This window comes from Myotis nattereri, assembly GCF_964212035.1.
Source record: "Myotis nattereri genome assembly, chromosome: 1".
Lineage (NCBI taxonomy): Eukaryota > Metazoa > Chordata > Mammalia > Chiroptera > Vespertilionidae > Myotis > Myotis nattereri.
In genome coordinates, this window is record NC_138075.1 from 114174084 (window position 1) to 114200147 (window position 26064).

Below are 26064 nucleotides of genomic sequence, written 5' to 3' on the forward strand. Positions count from 1 at the left end.
GGGATTTTTAAACTAAATCTCTACATATCAGAATTGTGAATCCCCTTAAATGTTTTTTCCTCTGAGGGATTTTCTTGGCAGCTAACTTCTAATTTTGACCTGCTTTCCCTATAGGCAGAGAAGTCCGTCAGCTTCTCCAATAGATCTTTACCCATTTGGTCGCCTTGATAAATTTTAAAAAGGCCTAAATATGTGTTTCTCATCTACCATTTTTATCAATGACCTCTTACTCTTAAAGTAACCATAGCCCTTTTCCCCAGAACATTTTGAAAAGTATTTAAACAAAAGACACTCTATGTTTGTTTTCTCTTGGGTGTGGAGGGTTGTGTGATGTCTGCCCAACACCCCCACCGCCCGTCCCCAGTTTACATGGCTCTAGAAACAGACTGTGATGTGAAATAGTTTGAGTACCTGGCTTAGGAAGGAGACCTAATGGGAAACTCCAGCAGAGCTCTCCCAAAGAATCTGTCCTCACAATTCACAGTTCCCCCCCCCCCACCCACCCCTCCACCCCCTCGCCCCGCCGAGTCCTCAGGGGAACTGTCCGGCTGAGCAGCCTGGTTCAAACAATCCCTTTGCAGGGCCCAAAATCCAGAGTCCTGCCACCAGGACAGCAAGGTGACGTCACGCTGACAAGTACTCCTGCCTGCTCATTTCTAATCTGTGGGCACTTTCTCTGAAATACACTGAGTGGCCAGATTATTATGACCACCCCATCATTACTTCGTTGGGCCACCTTTTGCCTTCAATACTGCGGCGATTCTTCTTGGCATTGACTCCACGAGATGTTGAAAGGTGATGAGAGGAATTGGACACCATGCCTGATGAATAGCACTGTCTAGTACTGTGAGATTTGATGGCTGTGGAACCAGCTGCCTGATGGCTCTTTTAACTTCGCCCCACAAATGCTCAATTGGATTGAGATCTGGTGATTGTGGGGGCCACCTAAGCAAGGTAAAGTCTCCCTCATGTTCTTGAAACCACTCCTGCACAGTACGGGCACCATGGCATGGCGCATTGTCTTGTTGGAAGAAGCCATCTCCATTGGGATACGCCATCAACATGATAGGATGAACTTGATCAAGTAACGATACTTAGGTATGTTGTGCTATTCAGATGTTTATAATGATCTGGCCCTCTAGCAACTTCAGCGAGAAATTATAGCTAATTTGCCTACAAACATCAGGTGGTCATAATAATCTGGCCACTCAGTGTAATGCATAGCTTAGAGGTGAGCCTGGGACCCCCTTGATGGGAGAGGGTCTCCACACCACAGATCCTTACAAGGCTATCAATTAAAATCCTAGGACATCAAGAAAAATATTTGCAAAAGGGGATTTGTCCCAAGTAAAGCCCTTCCTGTGTAGCCTGATGGCCACAATTGTGAGGGTCCTCAGTACTTTTAAGGGCTTTTCCGATAACAACCAGAAAAGCCAAAGATCTGTTTTCTCATTGATTTTAGAGAGAGAGGAAGGGAGAGGGAGAGAGATTTTACTCTTTTTTACCACATGGTGAACCCAACTTTGGTCCTCTGCTGCTCTTTTCAATCCAGTTCAGTATGTGACTGTGACATCCGCTTCTCTGTGCCCCCTTAGGTGCTAGTGTTCAACGAGGCCGAGGTCCCCCTGTGGCCAGTGGTTTTACAGTGTGGTGGAGCTTCCACAAAACACATGTGTAGTGCATGACTTCAAATACCTTTTAAATTATTTTCTAAACTATTGCTTAAAAATGCACACATGCAAAATTAAGTTAAATGGCAAATATTAACCCTGCAGAGACCATAAAACATTAACGTGGGCTGCCCTGATAATGGCTGGATTTTGCAGAGGCCTCTAACTGTTTCTGACACGCTTGTGAATGTCACTGATGAAGAAGGCTGCAGCTCTGCACAGGTTTTTGAACTTCAGGCCTGCACATGTCTGTTCATGTAATTATACAAGCAACTACAGACTACAGTGCACACACACGCACTACTACACTCAATTAAATGCCAGGCCTAGGCCTAAGAGCACCTGCCAGGCAAATTCTCAAGCATTGGTTGGGCAATCGTATGTGGCACCATCATAATAACATACTATAAACCATTTTACTTTTTAGTAGTCCCTCCACAATAATGTATCGTTATGGGGGGGGGGGGGGATTACACAATATCCTTGGTGACTCAACTTTGAAACAGAAGGTTCTTCCTTCCCATCTTTCTAGATTCTGAATTAATTAATCTAAAGAATATCCTAAGATTGCAAGATGAGTTTTAGCAAAAACTGTTACTAATTGCAATTATTTACCTGTACGGATCAAGGTTTTCTTAATACTATGCAGCTAAAACAAGTGTAAAATCAACCAGGTGATGAGGCTGATGTACCAGCTATCAGCCATAAATCCTGAGTTCAAATTTTGGTGTTTACCCAAACAGACTCAATGACCTCATAATGTGTAAATATTACAAAGCTGAACTTGTAAAATAAATTTATCTTTCTTTTTTTTTAATCCTCACCCAAGGATCTGTTTTCTCATTGATTTTACAGAGAGAGGAAGGGAGAGGGAGAGAGAGAGAAACATTGATATGAGAGAGCAACATCTGTCGCCTCCTGTACGTACGTACCCTGACCAGGGATGGAACACACAACCTGGGTATGTTCCCTGAGCAGGAATCAAACCTCGACCTTTTGGAGTATGGAATGACACCCCATTAACTGAGCCACACTGACCGGGGCTAAAATAAATTTATCTTAATGAACTAGTGCCATTGGCTATTTTATATATTGAGATTTTACATAAAATTTTGATTAAAGAATTTTTAAAAGTGTCTATTAGCTTAAAGCTTGAAAATAGCCTCCATGCCGGGGACTACAGTTCCTGAGCACAGAGCCCTTTTTCTGACTCTACCCTGAAGGAACGTGGCACAGCAGCTGAGGACTCTGAGCACTGGTTTCTGTTCTGCAAATTGGAGATACTAGTGCTTGTCCCACTTACCTCGCATGGTTGGTATTAGGATCAGACAAAAAAAATGCAGGTGAAAGTCATAAATGTTTTGAGCAGATTTTGACTTAACTGATCTGGTTTCTTATTCTTTTTTTAAAAGGTTCTCCACTTACCTGAGAAACCCCATGAAATTGGAAACCATGATGCCAGGGTCCAGGGAAAAAGCAAGGGCTCCTGGGAGATGTTGCCAATTTTCTGCAGGTGGGAGTGGTATTCAAACTCCTACAGAAGGAACAACAATGCTATTTTTAGCATGGTGCTTGGGAAAATTCTTCAGGCTACAATGAAACCAGAAGTGAGCAATGGAAGACATGAGAACACAAATTCCACTGACCAGTTATGGTTACCAGCTTCCCCAGTTGAAGTCTAATTGTGTATGAACATGAGATACCAAATTTATAGGCCATTCAGCACAGTGACTAATCCATACAAGATGGCCAATAAATACCTATCAATGATGATCTCTGAAGACCCTAAGGAAAAAGATACCTACTAAGAAAAGCTCCAGGTGGCTTACTGGGCTCAAATTAAAAACCAAATAAATAAACAACAACAACAAAACAGAGCCTAGCAGCCATTTCTACTCAGGAGCCTCTTATGCAAATTGCACTTCATGGAGAAGCCTGCATTGTGTTTCTGCCATCTGAGCCAGCCCTTGATGAAAGAATTCCTGAAATCTAATTTCAACCAATAGGACTGAGGCTTTCCCTATACAATCAGAGATGTGCAGCTTCAACAAACCAGAGAAGCTCTATGCTGATCCAACAGGATAGAGCTTTTTGGACCAATCAAACTGTGAAGATTTGGAGTCCTCATTTGCATGAGAACAGGCCAATCGGGGAATAGGAGCTGGGACTTCTGTCTGTATAAGCCAGCTCCCCTCTGGTTCTGAGAACGCACTTTTCCTGTCCACCTAGGACTGAAAATTGCATTACCCTGGCTGAGCTGAACCACAAATATGTCTCACTGGAACGGAGTGGAGCAGAGCAGAGCATTGCAAAGCAGACCAGAATGGAGCACAGCAGACCAGGAGGAGAAGAGCAGACAGAGGGCTGGCCACACAGGTGCCTCACAGCCCTGCTGTTTGCACAGCCATATTGTATCACAATGGGGCTGTTTTGTACTGAAAAAAAGTTTCCTTTTTCATTGCATTCAAAATTGGGGATTCCTATTGGCAGTGAATTGGTACCAACCACCATCGGTTGACACCACAGACTCCAAGCTCATAGCCAAACTGGCATTAGGCTAACCTGCACTGAAAATTTAGCCCCATCTATTGAAGGCTACTTAACCACAGGAAAGTCATTCTGCCTCTGTGTTTGGGTTTCCCCAGTGTACAACTGCCCTTCTTGTGCTCCTCGATGTAACCGTTTCCTTTGAGTGAGAGGTGGACAGCAAGGGGTGGGGGCTGTGGTTGAGGGTGGGGCTGGGACCAGAGTTAACCTCAGAAGTGGGTAAAAACACTAACAAACAAAGAAATTACATACGGACACATGCTACAACATAGGTGAACTTTGAAAACATCATCCTAAGTAAAAGAAGCCAGCCACAAAGATCCAAGATTGTATGATTCCATTTGTAGCAATTGTCCAGAATAAGCATATCTACAGAGACAGAAAGTACATCAGTGGTTGCCACCATCTGGTGGTTGGATGGGGCTCATGGGAGGGTACAATGTTTCCTCCTGGGGTGACAAAAATGTTTTAATATTAGACTGTGGTGATGGCTGCACAGCCCTGTGAACATATTAAAAGCCACTGAATTATACACTTTTAAGTTGGTGAAGTATGGTATATGAATTATACCACAATAAAACTTTTAAAATACTGCATAAAAACTACTCAAAGTAGTTGTGACAATTAAGTGAGTGGACATTGGCCCAGTGCCTGGCACAGAGTTGCACTCAATAAAAAGTAGCTCTGATGATACTCATGCAAGAAGAGGTGAAGTGACGCTTAAAATGTGTTATCATAGTAACATCAGGAAGCTAACACTCCCTCCCCTACTTTATTCAGAATCCTTCACTAAACAGAATTTCTAAACATTTCAAGTGATCCAACAGTTTCAAACTTTATGAAAGCCCAGGATGGGAGGTTTGGTTGAAATGTGATGGAAGTTGGGAAGTAAAATCATGGCCCAGCCTCCTCTCCTCCCACACCTCTTTTCAGAGAAAGACAAATAAATGAGCAAGATTTCCAGGTGTGCCAAGGAGTCCTCTCTAATGAAGCCAGTTTTCCAAAATCACTGGTTTCCAAATTCTTCCTAGGACTTGACATTTCCTTTTCACAAGAAAGGGAGGATGAGAAGGTAAGTTATAAGCACTTAAGAAAAGACAGTCGTGAGAATCAGAAAATTCCATTTACAGGAGAAAATAATCAAGGTTTTAAAAGTTACCACTAGTCCTTTCTGAGGGTTAATAAGAAAGTAGAGCCTCTTAACCATAATCACCCCTAATTAGCCATCAGCAACTCATGAAATTACTCATGGTCCTGAAGACCCTTAAATTCTTGGGTCTCAGCCAGAAGTTGAGATCCACCAGGAAGAAAGCCAACAAGTGCAAAATGGAACAGTTAAAACTACTCTGAATCCGGTCTTGCTCTTGGCTGGGGAGCATGTATGTGCAAAGACAGGATTTAACTTGGGAGTCAGATGAAATCTTTGTCATCCTCCTGATGACAATCAACTAATCACTAATATTTATTCAGTATGTGGAGTCCTCAGGTCCTCTCCAAGGGATTAAAGAGAAGAATGAGTCAATGCAGGGTCTCACTTTACAATCTAGCTTAGGTAGGTGAGATTTAGGGAATGGAATTATCTGGGGGGAAGTGATGTTATTCAGAACAGCATAGAATAAATGTTGTTATATGGAGACCCTAAGTACTAATCAAGCCAGTTCATTCAACACAAGGAGACTCACTGTAGAGGGCTGGCGGGGCATCAGCAAGGATGGTGGGACTTAAGATCAGCCCTTAGCCTATGCCGGTGACCAGTGAACAACTTAGAGCAGTTGGTAAGTGTACACGCTGCAATCTGAAAGGCCTGGGTCTGAGACGAGCACCCCCACTTCCTAACCCAGCGACCTTTGGCAGTTAACCCTTTGTCTTTCAATTTCTTCATCTGTGAAATGGAGATACTGTTTGGAACTACTTCATAGAGTTGCTGTATTAATTATTTTTTGAGACTGCAACACATACACACACACACACACACACACACACACACAGTAGGCATGGTCCCTGCCTTCAAAGAACTTATAGTCTAGAATCTAGCCCAGGGGTGGGCAAACTTTTTGACTCGAGGGCCACAATGGGTTCTTAAACTGGACCGGAGGGCCGGAACAAAAGCATGGATGGAGTGTTTGTGTGAACTAATATAAATTCAAAGTAAACATCATTACATAAAAGGGTACGGTCTTTTTTTTTTTTTAGTTTTATTCATTTCAAATGGGCCGGATCCGGCCCGCGGGCCGTAGTTTGCCCACGGCTGATCTAGACTATAGATACTAGAGGGCTATATACTTTAAACAAACTGAAACATATTAAGTATAAAAATGACATTGTGATAAGAGCCTCAGAAAGTATACTGGGCAGTGGTCAGGGAAGGACTCTCTGAGGAAGTGGCCTTCATGCTGGGGCTTCAGGGGCGAGGAGGAGTCAGCCAGGCGAAGGGGCTGAGGGCCGTCCAGTGAGAGGGGGTCTGGCGTGTAAACTCCTGCGAGGACTGGGAGGAAGACGGAGCCCAGGTGGTGGGAACTTGGCAATCCAAGGAGAATGTGGGGAGATCTGACCCCATATTTCCCAGACTATGGTAAATAAATGGTTGAGGGGCAAGGGAAAGAGAGGTGTCAAAGATGACTCTCTCCACATTTCTGATGGACGGAGGCAGCCAAAGGAGGTGCCAACAGAGCTTTTCCGTTTTGACAGGAAAGGAAGGGCAATGTTAAGGGTAGAGGGTATGATATAAAGCAATGTTTCTCAAATCTGACCAGAAGTCCACCAGAAACACATCTTAAATTACCAAAACAAATTGAAAACTGATTTACAACTGCTGCTGAAACCCATGAGCCTTGTCCTCTGTCTGTACTTTGCCTTCAGATATTTGCTGATAATAAAATGAAGCTACCATGAGTAACATGTCAGTATGAAATATGGTCTCTTTCATCTTTAGCTGATCCTTTTAAAATTTATGTTTTGAATGTATGTTTTATATGCTCACATAATACATTGATAGGCTAAAAAATAACCAAACATATATTAGAGTTATACACTCAAACATATTTTTTTTTGTTAATCCTCTCCTGAGGATATTTTTACATTGATTTTTAGAGAGAGAGGAAGGGAGAGAGAAAGACAGAGAGAGAAAAACATCTGTGAGAGAAACACATTGATTGGTTGCCTTCACACACGCCCCGACCAGGACCAGGGGTCGAGTCTGCAACCCAGGTACATGCTCTTGACCGGTATCAAACCCTGGGCCTTTCAGTCCACAGGCTGATGCTCTTTCCACTGAGCCAAACCAGCTAGGGCTACATGCAAACATTTTTCACTGATGGGGTGTGCAATCAAAAAGAAATTGGGGCGGCCACTGCTCTAGAATATTTTGGGACCAACTTTTTGTCAGATTTGATGAGTCCATTTTTTCTCCTGACACAGTTGTCCCTGGAGAGTTCCTACCAGCTCTGCCAGGTCCTCCCTGTTCACTGTGCCTCCGTGATTAGCACTATGTTAAGTTGGCTCTGCTTCTCAGACTGTGGGTCACCACCCATTAGTCAGTCTACCATGAAATCAACCTTGTGGGTCACACTTTTTTAATGAAATAGAAAAGATTGAAAAGAAGAGCAAACACCAGTGTTTACCACACACAGTAAGGGTGAGTATTTCTTACTGTGGCTGCCAGAAAGGTTGAAGCCCTGGCTCTAGAACCCGGAAGGCAGTGAAGGATTCTGTGGCCTGGGGAATAAAATTGTGAAGATAGGAGAAGCCCTCCCAAAGCCCCTGAAAGGTGGCCGGAGGAGAAGTTAGGACGAGATGGGCAAGAAAGAGCCACCATAGGTTCTGGAGCAGGGAGGGACCTGATGAAAGTGAGGTCTCCCGAAAATCCGCCAGGCAGCATTGCCTGGAGCAGACCAAGGGGACTGAGTCAACAAGCCATCTATGGCGCCAAGCCGCCTTTTGAGGTTTGCTCCTGCTGATTTATAACCCTTCTTGACAGTGAACAAAACATCTAACCATCTAGTTTCTGTTACAGCATATGCTCGCTCGGGGGGGGGGGGGGGGGGGGTGGAGGCCCCACCTTCTCTCCTTTCCACAGGATCCTACAGGAAGGCTGACCAGTCACCTGATTTGATTTAAGACAACGTCGAAGTCCCCACACACTGGGTGGAAGTGGCAGGAAGGTTCGAGGCTCACGACAGCAGGGACAGAGAGAGGGGCCACCACAGATCCAGCCCAGGGCAGACAGTGGCTCCCTGGCCCCAGAAGATGCCAGACAATGGTGCTACTCTGCTGCTCCTTACCCACCGCCCCGCCTCTGAGTGTCTCCCTGCCCCTTCTCCTCAGGCCCGACCAGAGCTCCTGGTTTTGGGCCGATTCCGGAAAAGAAGGCTCTGCTCAGCCTCCCATGTCTGGGTTCAGAAAGACCTCCTTGAAGCCACATCCCAACTACAGGGCAAGTTCCACCTCCCTCCCGCCCATGCTCTAGCTTCTCCCCCTGGAAGTCGCACAAGGTAAAGCAACCAACCAGACCAACAAGAGCCCTAATCCCAGTGGGAGACAGTGAGTCCCAGCACAAGAATGTGGACCAGAGATTTCAGAGGGAGGCAGTTCCAGACCCCAAATCAGCACCCACTATCACATGGTGAGGGTGAGTCTCAGAACTTGCCCGTCTGTGAAAGCCACCCGGGGGTCCTGACAGACAGGGAGCCTCCACATGGGGCCTGCATCCTGCCCCATCCTCTGTCACCAACACTACCAGCACATTCTCTGCCATTTACCCAAACTTCCTCACAGTTTGTAGCGCCCCGAAGCTGACATTCCAGCTGTCTGTGAACGAAGCACAGGATGGTGGTCCCAGCATCAGAGTGTGTCTAACCCACCCTTGTGCTGCATTATAAGAAAAGTGGAAGAAGAGTCAGTTATCAACTTTCACTAAGCACCAATAGCTATTTGATCCTTACAGCAAAACTGAAGCCACACGGTGGGCCGAGGGTAGGGCTGTGACTACACACAGACCACCAACACCAGAGTTGGTCTTCTCTTCACTCTGTTAGACTCACTGGCTTCCACCTAGTAAAGAATCATGCATAGCTAGACACTCAATAAGTGAATGGATGGATGATGGATGAGTAAGTGGGTGCTATCCCATAGATTTGCTGGAAGACAAAACCTTTCAGGAATGACTGTCTATTGTGCCATGAGCATCACCTCGAGCAAAGTAGAGCCAAGATGAGTGATTTAATAACCTACTATTTCAGATAATAATAAGGAGGAGGCTGAGGATACTAGCAAAGTCTGGGTGATTACCGAGCATCAGATGGCAGACATCTGCTAAGTGCTTTACACATAGCAACCCACTTTATTCTCGCAACCCCTGAAGGAGACACCATTGGGAAATGGAGGCACAAAGGAGTTAACTAACTTTTCCAAAGTCACCCAGCTAGTAGTGTGAGAATCAGGATTCAGTCCCAGGTAGTCAGAGCACTTCACCATCCTCCGACTGTCTTCTACCCCATACAAGCAGGGCTACCTTAATGACCAAACACGGGTTGCTGGTGCAGGTCGTTTCCCAGGTGTCATCTTCAGCACTGGTTTGGAGATAAAGAAACATTACAGGCCTCCATGCGTGACATCCTCAAGTCACAACACAGCAGAGTGGCCCGTGACCCGTATCGGGCTGGCCCCAGTCCTCCTGAGGTCGTGGAGTGTTTGTATGTGGGGCAATCAGGTCACCAGTGAATGAACACTCAGTGCCTACTGGGTTATGCAACACACTCAATATATTGGGGGAGGGGGTCCCCTGCCCTAGAGGATCTTACACTTGTATTGAGGCAGACCAATAAACAAACAAAAAAAATACACAAGTGACTATTTCTTTAAAAATGGTAAATTACTTCAGACTGAATGCCCAATGTTTGGTACAGGCAAAGTGGAGCCCCAACATTCCAAGGCAGCAAATAGCACAGCAGACCTTATGGCGAGCATGTCCTTATTTTTGCCACACACTGGTCACTGCGCTACGGACAGTACGTGCCAGCTCATCTAACCTCATAACAACTATACGGAGTAGGTAGCGAGTGCTGTCCCAGGTTACAAAGGGGATAACTGAGGCACAAAAGGGTTAGTGGATTTTCCCATGTCCCTCAGCTAGTAAGTGGTCACACTGGTGGGCTTCAAGGCCAGGCAGTGTGACTCCAGACCCCATCCTCTGGACCCCGTCCTGGTTGCCTCGTGGGCTCGGAGATGCCTCCATGCACCAGGCAGGCTTTAGGGATTAGAAGAATGTGAGCTGGCATGTCCGGCACAGGGAATAATAATGGCTGGCTGAGGGATGAGGTTTGGGGAAAAACAAAGGCTTCTGAAACCTTCAAAAGAAAACAAGGGCCCTGCTGGCGTGGCTCAGTGGCTTAGCATCGACCAGGATGCTAAACCAGGAGGTCATGGATGAATTCCAGTCGGGGCACATGCCTAGTTGCGGGCTCGATCCCCACTGGGGGTGTGCAGGAGGCAGCCAGTCAATGATTCTCTCTCACCATTGATGTTTCTATCCCTCTCTCCCTCTGCCTTCCTCTCTGAAATCAATAAAAATATCTTTTTAAATGAGGTTCTCATGTGCTTTGTGAATGGACAAACTCTCTAGTGGAGAGAGAGCACAGTGTGAATGAATAACAGAGGGTAGAGGACCAAGGAGCCACCATCACCCAGTTAGCCGAAGAGGAGCAAGCTGGAAATGGAACACAGGGGGAGGCTGTCCTGCACTGTCCTGAGGTGCGGTCCATGGAGAAGGATGTGCATGCAGGGTGTCTCTTACTCCCCTCCACTGAGAAGATGTGGGGGATCTGGAGAAAGGACTTTGGCTGGAGAAGGAAGAAGGCTGCCAAGAAGAGCAGGCATATAGAAAGCAAAAGGCAGAAAAAGAGGTGTTCTTATTTCTTGAAGGTACACCCCACTTAAAATGAAATGATTATCCAGAGCAGGAAGAACAGAGGGAGGGATACCCTTTAAATAGTCCCCATGAACACTGTCACGGGCAAATGTGCAGCCAATAATGGAGGGACAAGACAGGGTAGAAGCTTAAAAGAAAAGGGAGCACCTTGTCTTTTAACAGAACCAAACATGCTGTGCGTATGCTTGTCCCGCACTGGACAGGAAGCTTCTCAAGGCAAGGGCTATGTCCTCTCATCTTCACACCGTTACTCAACTGTGCCTGGTGCAGGTGGCCATGCAATGAAAGTCTGATGAATTAATGTGTGGATAGGTGGATGGAGGAATGACTAAAGGATGAATGGCATATGTCTCTAGTGCTTTCACTTCTTAGAAAGCAGAGTCCATGTCTGATTACTCTCTGTCTGCTACTGCTGATTCAGCGATGTCTACAGCCTTAGCATGTCTTCCATCTGCCCTAGGACCAGATGGAAGACATGCTAAGCCAGATATGTGCTGGAAGACATGCTCAGATATGTGCTGCCTCCAGGGAAGGTCCGACAGGAGCCCTCTGGTGGCCGGCATCACTTGCCATAGCCCTTTCAGGAGATTCTGCTCCAGGTAGCAGGGCACTGGGGAAGCTGACATAGGAGCCTCAGGCTGGTCACCTTTCCAGCCTCCTCCTGCTGGGCCTTGGGCGGAAGCCAACCAAACACTCCCTTTGCTCTGGGTCTTTGCTGAACCCCGATGCAGAGCCCATCCCTGTTTCCGGGTCACATTTAAACTCAGCCACAGAGTTTATTTCTTCCCATTGAACCTCCACACCACAAACTCGCCGGTTTGCCCACAGCAACATGAACACCGACAGAGTCTGAATTAAGAAAAAATGTTGAGGAGATCTATTAAAACTCCCATACTTTCAAGCTCACACATTACAGTGGCTTCTGTTACTCATTAAAGGAACACCGGACTTCTTTCTTACCTAGAGAAATTAGGTAATCAGCACAGATTAGTTCAGGACTTCAATACCAGTTGCATCATTCCCATGGCCATTAACACTGCTGGAATTCATATTTGTTTTCAGCCTAAACGGCATTTCCCAGGTAACGAAGGAAAACCTTCAAGGGCAGACGTATCAGGCAAGTAAGATATTTAAAATAAATGAGCCAGTTTTTCCTGCTTCTGCACAGTTGCTTTTTCCATTTCAAGTGACATGATACCGCGGATCAAAGGGAGGCACGCAATGGAGTAAAAGCGCTTTCTCTCCCCCAATATTACTTAGTCACTGATTTACAGCATTTGATAAACCTGGTTGAATTTCTGGACTTCTGTGTAAGACTCATGTGGAGAATTCCAATTTAGCAATTGTGTATCATGGTGATTTATGCTTGTCTTTCTCCACGTAACATGGGATTACAAATGAGTAAAGACTCTCTTCAAAGCCTCATTTCTTATGTTCCTGCTGCCGAGAGCAGCGCTGTGGGTGTTCTGCGATGACTGACAGAACTGACATTCATCTCATCTCTCTCAAAGCTGAGTATGTTGTGTTGTCAAGGGGCTGTGCTGCCCAGCCCAGGATTTGAACAGCTGTTTTACTCTTCTGTGTAGGTAACTGCTAACTGTTTCTGAAATTAACATCATTAAGGTCATTCTCTGCTGGACTCCTAAAACACACAAACAAACAGCTGCGATGGGATGCAGGTCCCTCTACCTAGGAATCAAAGCCACTCAGAGACACACTCCCGCCTTCCTCCCACTCAGATTCAACCTCTCCCCAGCATCCTCTGCCACAAGCAGTTAGTAACCCCTGGGCTATAGTTATCAAAAGAAACATGATCAGGCAACGCAGCAAGGGAACCACAGATTTTCTGATGTGCTACCAAGGCCTCTCCAAGATGATGATCCATCTCATTCCCAAAACCTGTATACTCGACAACCACTTTGGTCAAAGGCAGGTGGCCATGGCACTACAGGCAACTTTGGCTCAGGCTAAGCTACCCTCCTTCCTGGTCTACCTTCCCTTTCTTCTTTTTTTTTTTAATATATTTTATTGATTTTTCACAGAGAGGAAGGGAGAGAGATAGAGAGTTAGAAACATCGATGAGAGAGAAACATCGATCAGCTGCCTCCTGCACATCTCCTACTGGGGATATGCCCGCAACCCAGGTACATGCCCTTGACCGGAATCGAACCTGGGACCTTTCAGTCCGCAGGCCGACGCTCTATCCACTGAGCCAAACCGGTTTCGGCCCTTCCCTTTCTTCTGACACAAGGCCCAGGTCCTGCCACCTACAGATGGTTTACTGCCACTCTGGCAAGCACCTGAGTACATCTGTGTGCAACACACATGAACACACACACACATATGTGTGTTAAGAAAGGAAAGTGTTCCAAGTGCACTGACACTGAAAGAACAGCCTCATAGAGAGTAAGTACCACATTCGTCTACAAAATAGGTCTAGGTGAGACTTCAGGGCCAGGTGGAACAGAGCTAATGTGGTATTCTTTTAGGAAAACAATTTGTCTACAAAATTATACATGTTTATTGAGAAAACTTTGAAAACTGGAAAAAGATAGATAGGAAAGCTATATTTACTCATAATGTCACAATCCAAATTTAGCACTACGAAACCTTTTGGTGTTCTTCCTTCTGGTCTTTATTCTATACAGAATACTTACACATATTATCAGCATGTTTTACATATATGTCTACATAAACAAAATCACATATACAGTTTTGCATTCTGTTTTTCACTTTAAAACATCAACATCTCATTAGTAATATTCAGAAACATTTTTAATAAGTTCGTCCTATGGAAACCAGAAAATATACTTAATAAATTCCCTTATTGTTGGAATCTGTGATGAACATCATTGTATAAAATTCTTTATGTGCTCCTCCACTTAGTTCCTTAGGATAGGTTACTAAAAATAAAATCACGAAGCCAAAAGGTATGACTATTTAAGGTCCTTCATACATATGGGTTTTTTCAAAGAGCAAATCCACCTAAAATCTCACATGTAGTGGATGAAATAGACACATTTGCCAATAGTGTTAGCATTATAAAATCCTTCCTAATTTGATACTTCACTAGGGTAGGCTAACTGTTGCAACAAACCATCCCAGAATTTCAATGGCTTAACACAACAAAAAGTTGTCTGTTCAGCTGACTGTCTCAAGTGGGCTGGCAGGGCCATTCTGGTCCACACCGTCCCGCAGGCATCCAGGGACCAAGTCTCTTTTCATCTAGTAGCTCCAGCATTGTCTTGGGCCTCAGAATCCCTGGCTGGTTTTTTCCCATCAATGAACAAACAAGAGAAAAGAGAAATCGTGGCAGATTGAGCTAGCAGCTTCATTGCTACCACTTGTGTTCCATTACCCAGCTTAGACATGTTGACATACCTAACTGCAAGAAAGTGGAGAATGTGCTCTGCCTGTATTCCCAGGAGGAAAACTTTGGTGAACACCTCCTGGTAGAGGGTGGGCAGTCAATGTACTGTTGTAAGGGGGGGGGGGAGTCAATGTACCCTTTTGATTATTAGTAAATTGGAACAAATTTTCCTTTTTACTAGTCAAGTTACTGTCTCTTCTTACAACTTCTTTACCAATGTTTCTGCAGTGTTCATAATGTTATGAACTGATTTTTTAAGAGCTCTTTGTAATATTAAGGATACTAACCCTTCTTTTGCCTGAGACTTTTTTTCAGGTTAATTTTTGTCTTTTAATTTTGTTTATAATTTTATGTAAATACGTTTTTATGTCTTTGAATATATCAGTTATTTTCTTTGTGACTTTTCAGATTAACATCACAGAATTGCAAAGCACAAAAAACTGGGAGATTCTCACCCAACTCTCCAATTTCATTATTTTGTATTCATAATTTACAGGTGAATAAATGATACTCAATGAAATAAAATAAATGCTGCAAGGTTTTGCAACTGATTAAAGGCAAAGTTAGGGTTAGGGATTTTAAAAATTGATTCTGTGTATAATATGTGACAGGCTATGCCAAACACTTTTCAAAGTTTGACTATGATGTATTATTTTAATTGATTCTCAAGACAACAGGAGGTAGATGCTATTGACTTCCCCATTTTACAGAAAAGGAAACTGAGGCTGCAAGCAGTGAAGCAATATGCCTGAATATCCCAGAGTTAGTAAGTGGAAGCCCCATGATCTGAACCCAAGCCCACCTGATCACTGGAGCCATGGGGTCACGGCACTACAGTGAACGTCCCACAGGTCTCCTGACACTGACCAAATATACAGCCCCAGGAGGGTGCCGCCCGGGCCCTACCCAGTGGAGATGCTGTGCATGAGGTTGTGTTTGGCCTGTTCACTCCTGGTTGGCTTTGGCCTGGAGTCCAGGATATTTTCTCAGTGTCCCTCTGCACTTGCCAGTCCAGAATGCATTCTGGCTCAGTGTGCCACAGCCACCATAAATCAGCCCGCCACACACGCTGCCCTTGGTGCTTCTGAACATCAAGGGAAAGGATTTGCCTTTTCCTGCTCCGTTCTGCAGTGACATTTGAGTTATGCCATTATTTTTTTAAGCCACAGAAATCTAGTCAATGATCTGTAGCAATCACTGCTGTGCAGGGTATGCCAAAAGGCTCCATATATCCTTACAGAAGAAAGCAGGAACTTAGCAAATTAGTCTTACTTCCTTGACACAATTCTGTGATGGGCTTGTATTAGGTAAAGCTGAAATCAGGTGCGGTGATTAACCGATTATAATAATGTGAAACAGACAGCCATCTCATGAATTAGGAAACATTTTCAAGGAAATCAAGAGAGGCAAGTCATTGGGGTCAAAGGTCACCTAGAAGTCGAGGGGAACAATAAAAGGTCGGGTTTAGTAAGAATAAAACTGTTACCATACCCTTTTTCTTGAACTCCATTGTCAATGTCCATGCAAATCTGTTCTCTTCCTGTCTCTTCTGTCTGCCTGGTTAGTATCCCTGTGACCTAACTCCGGGTTAGAAAAATGTCAACAATAACCAAGCCTCTCTTTGATTATTATTTCATGCCGAGGTCTCAGAAACCAACATCTCAAGACCTATCCTCTCATTCAAACTGCTTTCCTGTATTTCTAGTTTCCTCCTGCTGGTGGCCCATCCAAGATGAATAATAAAAGGACCAGTTAGTTACCAGCTCCACATCAAGTTCTCCACTTGTTGAGGTTTCCTACTCTGGTGGTGGCATCACCATCTTTCCAGTGACTCAAGCTCAACATGTACCTGGGCTTCTGTGATTCCCCCTCCCCTCTGCCCTAGGTCCAGTCTTTTGCCAACACTCAACTCTTCATTTGCAGTATCTCTCAGAAAAGTCTTTCCTCTCCCTCCATTTCTACCAGCCTCATACAAACCATCATTCAGATCATTACAGTTAGTGTTTCTTTAATTTGCCTATCCACCTCTGTCAAAAATCAGAGGGGCATATTTCTGGCTTCTCTATTCTGTTCCACTGATCTATGTGCCAATTCCTCTGCCAGTACCACATCGCCTTGATTACTGAAGCTCTGTAAGTCTTAAAACTGAGTAGACGGATTCCTCCTACTTTGGTCTTCTTTTTCAGAACTATTTCTGAAGTTTGACTATGATGTATCTTGGTATGGGTTTCTTTGGGTTCATCCTCTTTGGTATTCACTAAGCTTCTTGAATCTGTAGGTTTGTGTCTTATCCTAAATTTGGGAAGTTTTCAACAATTATTTCAGTGAGTGCTTATTTTCAATCCCACCCTCTTTCTTCTCCCGTAGGATTTCAAATACAGATTACATTTTGTTACAACCCTACAGGTCCCCGGGACCTGTTCTTTTTTCTTCCCCCAGTCTATTTTCTCTCTGTTGTTCAGATTGGGTAGTTTTTATTGTTATATGTTCAAAATCACTGATCCTTTCCTTTGTCATTTCCATTCTCCTGTTTAGGTCATCCAGTGAGATTTTATTTCAGTTACTGTTTTATTCAGTTCCAAAATTTTCATTTGGTTCTTCTTTATATCTTCTATTTCTTTGCCAAGACTTTCCCTTTTTCTCATTTTTTAAGCATGAATATTGCTCGTTGAAGCATTGTTATGATGCTGCATCAAAATTTTTGTCAGATAGTTCTCACATCTCTGTCTTCTCAGTGTTGGCATCAGCTGATAGTCTCTTTTCATTCAGGTTGAGATCTTCCTGGTTCTTGCTAAGATGTGTGATTTTCAATTAAAACCTGGACATGTTAGGTCAAATGTTATGAGGCTCTGGGTTTGCCTTAAACCTGACAATGCTCCAGCAGGGGGAGGTGGGCCCCACCTCATTATGACCCGGTAGGGATAGAAGTACAGGGTCCCTACTTGACCTCCACTGGCACCAAAGAGGTAAGGGAAACCATCATTACTGTTGAGCAGGGGTGAGAGTTCCAGCTCAAAGTGGTCTCCATTAATACTTCCCCTGGCTGGGAAGGATAGGAGTACCTCATTACTGTGCCTATGGCACCACTGGTGTGGGTGAGGGTGGAGAGAGGGGTCCCAGACCGGGATACACAGCCTTGCTGGGTGATGGTAAGAGTCCTGACTCTCCACAGGCATCCTCTAACCACCAGTGGGGACAGGAGGGATGTCTCAGCGCTGCTGTGGGAGTGAAAATCCAGGCTCCCCACATACCTAACAGAGAAACAGGCTCTCGGAAATGGGCTAGGCTATCACCATTCATTTAGGAATGAAGAATTATGACTCCAGATATGAAGAATAGGTTGCTGCAGGTCAAGTGGCAAGTTAGTGGCAAAGTCATAACTCAGTGCCCATGCCCATGGCTCCAGGACCACTTGTCTGTGAGCCAAAGAGTCCTAAAGCACAGGAGAAGCCAGCCCCCAACCCAATATGATAACGAAAAATCTAACCAGCCCAAGGTCCATGGCTGCCTCCCTTCACATCCCGCCAGACCCCAAGGCCAGAAAGCACACAAGGTTATGCACCATCATCCCCTAAACAACACAAACACACGTATACTCAAGACAGACCTTCCATCCAACACACACAGAAAAGCACACTCGTGAGCCAAGAACTACAGCATCAGTCACCTTCAGGGCTGGTAGTCTTCCATCTGGAGAGGATCCTGGCTTTCCTGCCATTGGAATCCCTGACACAAAGATCCACCCAGGAGCTGCAGCGCTCAGGGCAGCCTGAGGCCAAGCTCCCCCTCCTGGCTGGAGAGCTGGGTCTGCACACCGCTGGAGGTGTAGGCCTGGCCTCTTGTCTGGCGGCCCTGGCTGCTGGTCTCAGCACAGCACTGCTTATTCTCCCCAAGGGAAAGCTGGTGACCCAGGAGAGGAAACAGCCTTTGTTTTGTTTCCATTTTAAAAGGTTCCACTGACTTTAGGGCTCGTGGAAAGAACCAAAGTAACAATTTCAAAGAGGCACAGCTTGTTTTGGAGCTGGCCAAAGAGACAGAGTTTCTGGGTGGGGAGTAAAAGAACAAATGTTCATCCTACATGTACCAGTGCCAGACACAAGCCTCGGGGCACCTGCCATGCCCTCCCCTGGAAGCCAGAACCCAGCTCCAAACCCCTACCACAGGCCATCAGTCTGCTGAGAATCAGGCAGAGTTGTTAGACTCCAGGATGGTATGAAATAATGAACAGTTTTATGGAACACAATTGAAATTGTGAAATTTAATAAAGTCATTTGATGCCTAAATTTCTAAATAATGTGATTTAAGTTGTTAAATTCATTAAAACAACCCTTTAACAAATTATAAATTGTGTTGAGGTAATTGCCTGGTGGTTATCATACAGGCTGAGAAATACCCATAATCTTTTGATAGAACTTGTGAATTAAGCTATGTTTTATGAGCTCTGGGACTTCTATGAGTGATTTTGTTGACTATGGGGGTATTTTAATGTTCACTCTTTTTACAATTTAAAACAATTTTCAAACATTATAGTCATCTAGACCAGGGATCAGCAAATCCTGGCCAATGGGCCAAACCTACCCCACTGCCTGTTTTTGTTACATTTTCAAATGGTTGAACAAATATCGAAAGACAAAAACTATTTTATGATGCAAAAATTATATTCAAATTGCAGTGTCCATAAATAAAATGTTGCTAGAATGCAGCACAGCCTATCACTCATGTACTGTCTATGGCGCTTTTGTGCTCAAAAGACAGAGTTGATTAGTTGCAACAAAGCCCATACAGCACCAAAGCCAAAATACTTACTCTCTGGCCCTTTACAAAACAAGCCTGCCAACTCCTGATCTAGACAGTCTGTCGAATGATGATACCAGACTAAAGCTCACTGAGATGATAGTGCAGCAGCAACAACAACCAACTTGGCTACTGAGCAAGCCAAGTAACCGTCATGCGATACCAAGTAGGCAATTTATAAGCAAACCCACTGTGCAATGTTAGCGCCATCACCCACAATGTGAAAAGCAACATGAAGGCAAAACGCTGACACATTCTGAGAATGTATCAAGCACAAGTGCTCCCTCTTTACATTTGTTCTACAGGGGGTGGGGGATAGTCTGGAATCTGGGTAATGAGAGATCATCTGAATCCTGTGAGGTCTTCAAGAATGCAGCCCTCCCTTAAAACAGAACAGCCTTCTACTTCCTTTCTCCCCTTGACACCCCAGATTGTTTCCCTCTGTTAAGGTTGGGGGATGGCCCTAACCAGTTTTGCTCAGTGGATAGAGCGTCCACCCGGGTTCGATTCCAGTCAAGGGCATGTACCTCAGTTGCGGGCTCCTTTCCAGCCCCGGCCCTGGTCGGGTTGCATGCAGGAGGCAACCAATCAATGTGTCTCTCTCACATTGATATTCCTCTCTGTCTTTCCCTCTCTCCCTCTCTAAAAAAATAAATAAATAAATTTAAAAAATCAATGGAAAAATATCCTCGGGTGAGGATTAAAAAAAAAAAAAGGTTGGGGGCATAGCTCAAGTTTCTCTGAATTCCCATCAATCTCAGTCTGATGCCATTTCTGCATAACGTCAATCACATTCATTGATCATCCTCTCTGCCTGCCCCTCTAAGGCTGCAGGTCCCCCCAGACAGAAACACCATCCTCCTTATTTCTAAGCTGGATGGACCTTGCAGTACTCATTAAGGCACATAGTAGGTGCTTTGTTTCGTTGTAGGAATGACACTATACATATGCTGTCTTCTCTAAATCCTTCCCTAACTCCTCATTTGTACAGTTCACCACACAAACGAGGAAACAAGCTCAAGGCGGTAGCTGTTCAAGCCACACAGGCAATAACACGCGGCAGAGTCAGGACTGGAATTCACAAAGCAGGGTGCCTGATGCCTAGTAGAGGCTCAGAAGTATTGGATGCAAAAGAGAATAGGCGCATAGCGATGCCCATACAGAGCATATAAGCACGATCTCGGAAGTTGCCAAGACAGTGAAAGAAGCCAGTCGCAAAAGAGCACGTACCGCATGAACACTGACGTAACTTCCTTGTGTGGAGCTAAGAAAGGCCCCACCTCACAGCACCGCCTACATCTCCTGCGAGGAGAGGTGCTGAGCTCCTCTGTGTGGGCCTGAGGGCAGAACGTGCCTACTGAGGAAAAGAAAGGGGAGGCCGAAAACAAGCACCCATTCTGTCTCTGGGAACGCTCACCTGGGCTCCCAGTGCACCTTCCTGCCGAGTTCCTGAGCAGCATGAATGTTAACAGAGAGACTCCTGCTTTCGACCTGGTAATTACATGGCCAAGAGCTGAGTTTTCAAAACAGAATGTGAGATCAGAAGAAGAAGAAAAAACTACAGCAAACTGAACATTCATTTTAGTAGCACTAATTTTTTGATCTGGGAAAAACGAGAAACAACTGGATTGCTAACAGTGAGTCGGGAACCCATGATGGAGAAAAATTATGGAAATCGTCATTATGCTTAAAAATGGGAACCCTGACTAGGTCAAGAGTGGGAAATGTTTACACAAAATCATACCAGTACTATGTGGAAAAAGACAAATGTGCACATGCTCAAATTAAAATACAGGCAAGTTTCAAGGAGAAGACAGAAGGGTGTAAGCTGTTAGTGTACTATGCATTTATGCGAGGTGGGGAGGGAGGGCAGAAGAAGGAAGAAGAGGAGGAAGGGGGAAAGGAAAAGGGAGGGATGGAGGATGGTTCGGTAAAGTTACATGTACTGTAAAACTCAGATTAAAAAATAACATAGTTGTGGAGTAATAAAGCATACAGTCTTTCTAGCAAATATCTTGAGAATATTTCACTTTTTGCCCAGAAACATTACGATGCATTAACAGAAGTATTTAAAAATGCACAAAACAGCCTCCCCACGATGAACCCCCATAGCTGTACCAATGGCACGAGCCAAAGGCAGCCCAACAGGGTGCCCAGAGGGAAGAGGCTGGGCCTCCCTGCTACTCCAGACCTGGGCACCCAGCCAGCCCCACGGACCCACCCGCACACGCGGGCAGGGCACTCACCGCACCTGCCCCCTTTCCACATCTGCCCACTCTCCACACTGGGCACCTCCTGAGCCGCATCTGTTCTGAGACGGTAACTCCACCCCTTCTCTGAGCAGAACAGTCAGCCTTACCTTTTACTTTAAAAGTGGGAAGTGGTGACACAACGATCAAAAGGAATGGAGTGCTGATACATGCTTCACCGTGGACAAACCTTGAGAGTGCTTTTCTTAGTGAAAGAAGAAAATATGCGGCCAGTCACCAAAGACCACATATCGTATGATTCCATTTACACGAAATGCCCAGAATCCATAGAGACAGAAAGTAGATTAGTGGTTCCCAGGGACTGGATGAGGGAGGAGTGGGGAGTGACTGCTAATGGGTTCTGAGTTTCTTTTTGAGGTGATGAAAATATTCTGGAATTAGATAATGCTGATGGTTGCACAACTTTGTGAATAATCTAAAAACCACTAAATTATGCACTTTAACATGATGAACTACAATTGTACTTTCCAGTGGATTACAATTAGACTGAGGCACTAACTGGCTCATTAGTTCCCACCTAGCACATGTTTTGGAGTCAGATGAATTGGAATTCAAACCAAACTCTCACATCTACTTGCTGTGTGAGCCTGTGCAATGTCCTTAACGTCCATGACCTTTGGGTTTCTGAGCTGTAAACTAGGAATAATAATGTCTAGCTCACAGGGGTTGCTGAGAGGATTGAGTAAGTGGATGCAGCACCTGACACGGAACTCTGTACCACGCGCTCCCTCTCCCTGAGCCGGCCAAAAGATCCTTTGAACCTCAAGCAGAATGAAATCCTGGGCCTCCATCACTGAAGTCAAGCTGGGCCTGAGTACCTGTCTGTTCTGGAAAAGACACGAAATGGAGCTGGAGGCTGAATGTCAGAGCACACCCTACACTGAGTCTTCAAAACCGGCAGGCATGGCTCTGCCTCCAAGGCTCACCTGTGAGCAGCAATAAACTCCCTCAGGCGTCTCCGAGGGCCTCCCTGTCGGTCTGACCTCCTCTCAACCTCTGATAGTGTTACTATTATTAGCTTCAAGCAAGGATGAGGCAAAGGGGACTCAGAGAAACCAGAGAAAGAAACAGGGCTTCAATTCACATCCAATTTTTAAAAACTTTTTAAAATTTACTTTCTCAAATAATACATTTTGCTTTAAAAAAGTTTACACAGTTAAAAGTGAAGCACATGTCAGCAGTATCTTTATAATACTAAAAAACTAAACCAAAGACTTTATTTTCTTTTTAAACACCTCCAGCCCCCACCTAAAATGTTGTTATGAGCCGTATTGTAGGAAGGGCTGTCTCCACACTCCCAGGGTGGCTCTCAAGGCAGCTGCCCTCGCTGCTCTCAGCCGCTTCACTCGGGCTGCCAGGGCACAGGGAGGCTGGCATCAGGCAGAGCTGATGTGGAGGTGGCCGTGCCACAGAGGCCCAGGCAGGCGTCAGTCCACCAGATCTGGCCCCCAGGCATGGAAGCCAGGGCAAGGGGCTGGCAGTAATAAAAGGGCAGCTGGAGGCCAGGGAGCCAGCAGCAAAGGGAGGTGGGAAAGGGACCAGAATTCCAGGCATGTGAGGGTCAGGGGTCAAACAAGCAAGATCAATCAAAGAGTAGCTGTCAATTCACCCTAAGCAAGTCTTAGGGGGGGGGAGGAGAAGCTGCTTAGATCTTAGGTGGGTAAGTGAGAAAAATGACAGCTCACATTCACCTCCTTTTAAGCATTTTACATTGTCATGAATCATACCCATTTCACAGGCCGGAAAACTGCAGCACAAGAGGTTAAGGAGACTGTTCAGTGACACACAGCACGGGTGGAGCCAAGGACTGAAGACAGGCTGCGGCCTCAGAATCACGGAAAGAGCACCAGACTCCCTCTTTTATCTTCCTGGAAACGACAGGTGCTCAGGGCTCTGCGTTTCAGGAAAAGTCTGTTTGGCAACGACAAATCTGTAACTTGCTGATATGATCAAAGCAGGGCGAACAGCCTCCCAGCAGTCTGTGTATCCATTTTCTTAAGAAATTCATCTCTCTTGACTGAGCTCCCAAGAAAAATGGTTAAGTTCAAGACAGGGTTTGTCACCCACCCCGGCCCAGCCGTCCTGTGGCTGCATCCATGCAGCAACGCCAAGGCCAGGCTCCCCTTCCTCAGAAGCCTGCAGATAATCCCCTCGCCATCGCCCCGCTGGGGCTCCAAGGCCCATGGCCTAAAGGGTTAACCATCCCATTTCCTCCTTGTCTTTCAAATTTTAATCCCCATCCTGAGCTGGGTGCATTCCAAGCCCACCTGGAACAGGTCAAGACGAGCCCGGCCATGGCTGGCCCTTCATTTCCCCTGGCAGGAGATTAGATGGGGCGCCCATTAATCACTCATTACTTGGGTCCTCGATGCTGGCCAGCCCTCAGGCAGCCAGCCAGCTGCCTGGGAGGGTGGGGCAGGCACCGCCCCTGCCCAGCGCAGGTCCTGGGCCTCCCAGTGCCACCCTTTTGGGACAAGATACCACAGTGCAAGCCTGGCCCTCTACCATCTGGACCATGTCCAAGAGGAGAGGGGTTAAAGGGCAACACTACCAGGGTACCACTAAGCAATCAGTTTCAGCATGGCACATCAGAGGGCACTGTGCATTGTGCAGTTAGTTGAAAGATTAGGTAAACAGAAGACATAGGTGGAAAGAGACCACTGTCCCAGGACAACTAACCATTAATAAAGAAAACTGCTGCCCACTGCTTCTTAAATTCTTGGAGGACTCTGAAGAAAAACTGGAGAGAGGAGAGGATGTTGAATGCAGAATTCTTTATTATTATTACTGCACAGCTAGGACTGTTCATTTGCTGGGTTTCCATACAAGGTTGCAACAGTCAGCCCTTTAGACACAAAAATCCTGGACCTGAGGGGGCCTAAGATTATATATTTTTTTACAGCACAGATATTGAGCACCAAGATCCTGCCACACACTGACCAGGTGCAGAGTAGATAAGAGAAATGGGATGAGAACAGACACTGAGCACCTGCCATCTGCCAGGCATTTGCCTAACGCTCTGCATGCTGTGCACTGGTCCCTACACACCCTCCGGGCTTTGTCCATTCCTTTGTTACAGCTGAGGAAACAGAGGCTGGCGACTGGAGAGGGGCAAAATAAAGGTCTCTAGAATGAAGGGTACCTGTCAATCACCAGACCCCATGCTAGTGCCACTCACCATACCTGGAGGGCATGGCTGGCAAGGTGTGGTAGGCCCTATTTGGGGAGTTCTAGCCCATTTCTCGCCCTGGGAAAGTTGAGGCTCCCAAAACCCCCACCCTGATGCTTCTCCCTCAGCACTTGCTCAAGCTCAGGAATAAATTCACAATGAGCCTGATGGAGGCAGGACTTCCACGCCTGCTCCCGTGGGGGTGTGGGGAGTGTGCTTTCAGGGCTGCACTGAAGACCCCCTTCACCAAAAGAGGGCTCTCCACCTGGCCTGGGCCGCGATGCGTCCTTGCTCACCCCCTTTATCAAAGGTCCCTGTTAAAAAGGAGCATGCTACCTGGGGGAAAGCGGCTTATGAACTGACCACCTGACACTAGCCCCTCATTGTAAAGGCAGCCCAGGGCAATCGTCCTCAACCTGAACCTTCGGAAGAACCACCTGAGACAGTCTTAAAAATGCCAACTCCTAGGCCCTGCCTCCACCCTGGAATCTGTTTTGTTTTTGTCCCTCCTCCCCACCCCCCACCCTCTCCTCACCCTCTCACTCCCGCCAGATCCTAACTCTGATTCAGATGTTCTGAAGAAAACGCTTTCAGGAAAGAATGCTATACTGGAAAGAGCACCAGACTTAGAGACCTGGGTTCTAAGATTTAGGTTCAAAACCTGAGTTGCTGACATCAGGCAAGTAACCGGACATTAGCATTCATATCCTTATAAAATACGAATGCTAATGTCTCCGTCATAGGTTGCTGGGAAGATTAAAGCACCAAGTACAGAGCACAGCCCTGCTCATTGAATATAACCTGGATGAGTTCATCAGGCCAGTGGGGCTCCAGAAACCAGAGAAGACAATTTTGGTGAGTTGGGGAAAGAAGAGAGGGCAAAACAGGCCCAGGAGATGAGGGGGACCCTGAAAGGGAGCAGGAGTCAGAAGAGGCTAAAGCCAGAGCCTCCCACAAAAGCCCCCCAAACCCAGCATCAGCCTGTGTTAGCCTGTATCATACGTTAGATTTTAACAAAACATTTCTAATCCATTATTTTCAGAGAAGATAGCCAATATATATACACATGCAGCCTTTATATCCACATATACATAAATATGTGGATACAATTCTGTGTACACACACACACACACACACACACACACACACACACACACGGAAAGATAAAAGGGAGGAAGTGTGGAGGAAAGAGGAGAAAGATGGGAGAAGTGAGATGGCAGGTCAAACCCAGTCAAGTCACAGTGTCGACTTTGCTGTGCTGGTGATGTGATACCCCCCTTGGAGAGGCCAAGGAGAGACCAAGTACTGCTTGCAGAAGC

The 26064-nt window shown here is 45.7% G+C and overlaps 1 protein-coding gene across 1 annotated transcript in view; it reads right to left on the bottom strand.

Moving 5' to 3' along the window:
• The window catches only part of THSD4 (thrombospondin type 1 domain containing 4), a gene marked incomplete at its 5' end in the record, with an annotated part of 579672 nt that extends 576548 nt beyond the window's left edge, over positions 1-3124 (bottom strand). The window contains one exon of the mRNA XM_081084939.1: positions 3096-3124. Coding sequence (XP_080941065.1) covers positions 3096-3124 — 29 coding nt within the window. The remainder of the gene's footprint in view (positions 1-3095) is intronic.
• Positions 3125-26064: the final 22940 nt, after the last annotated feature.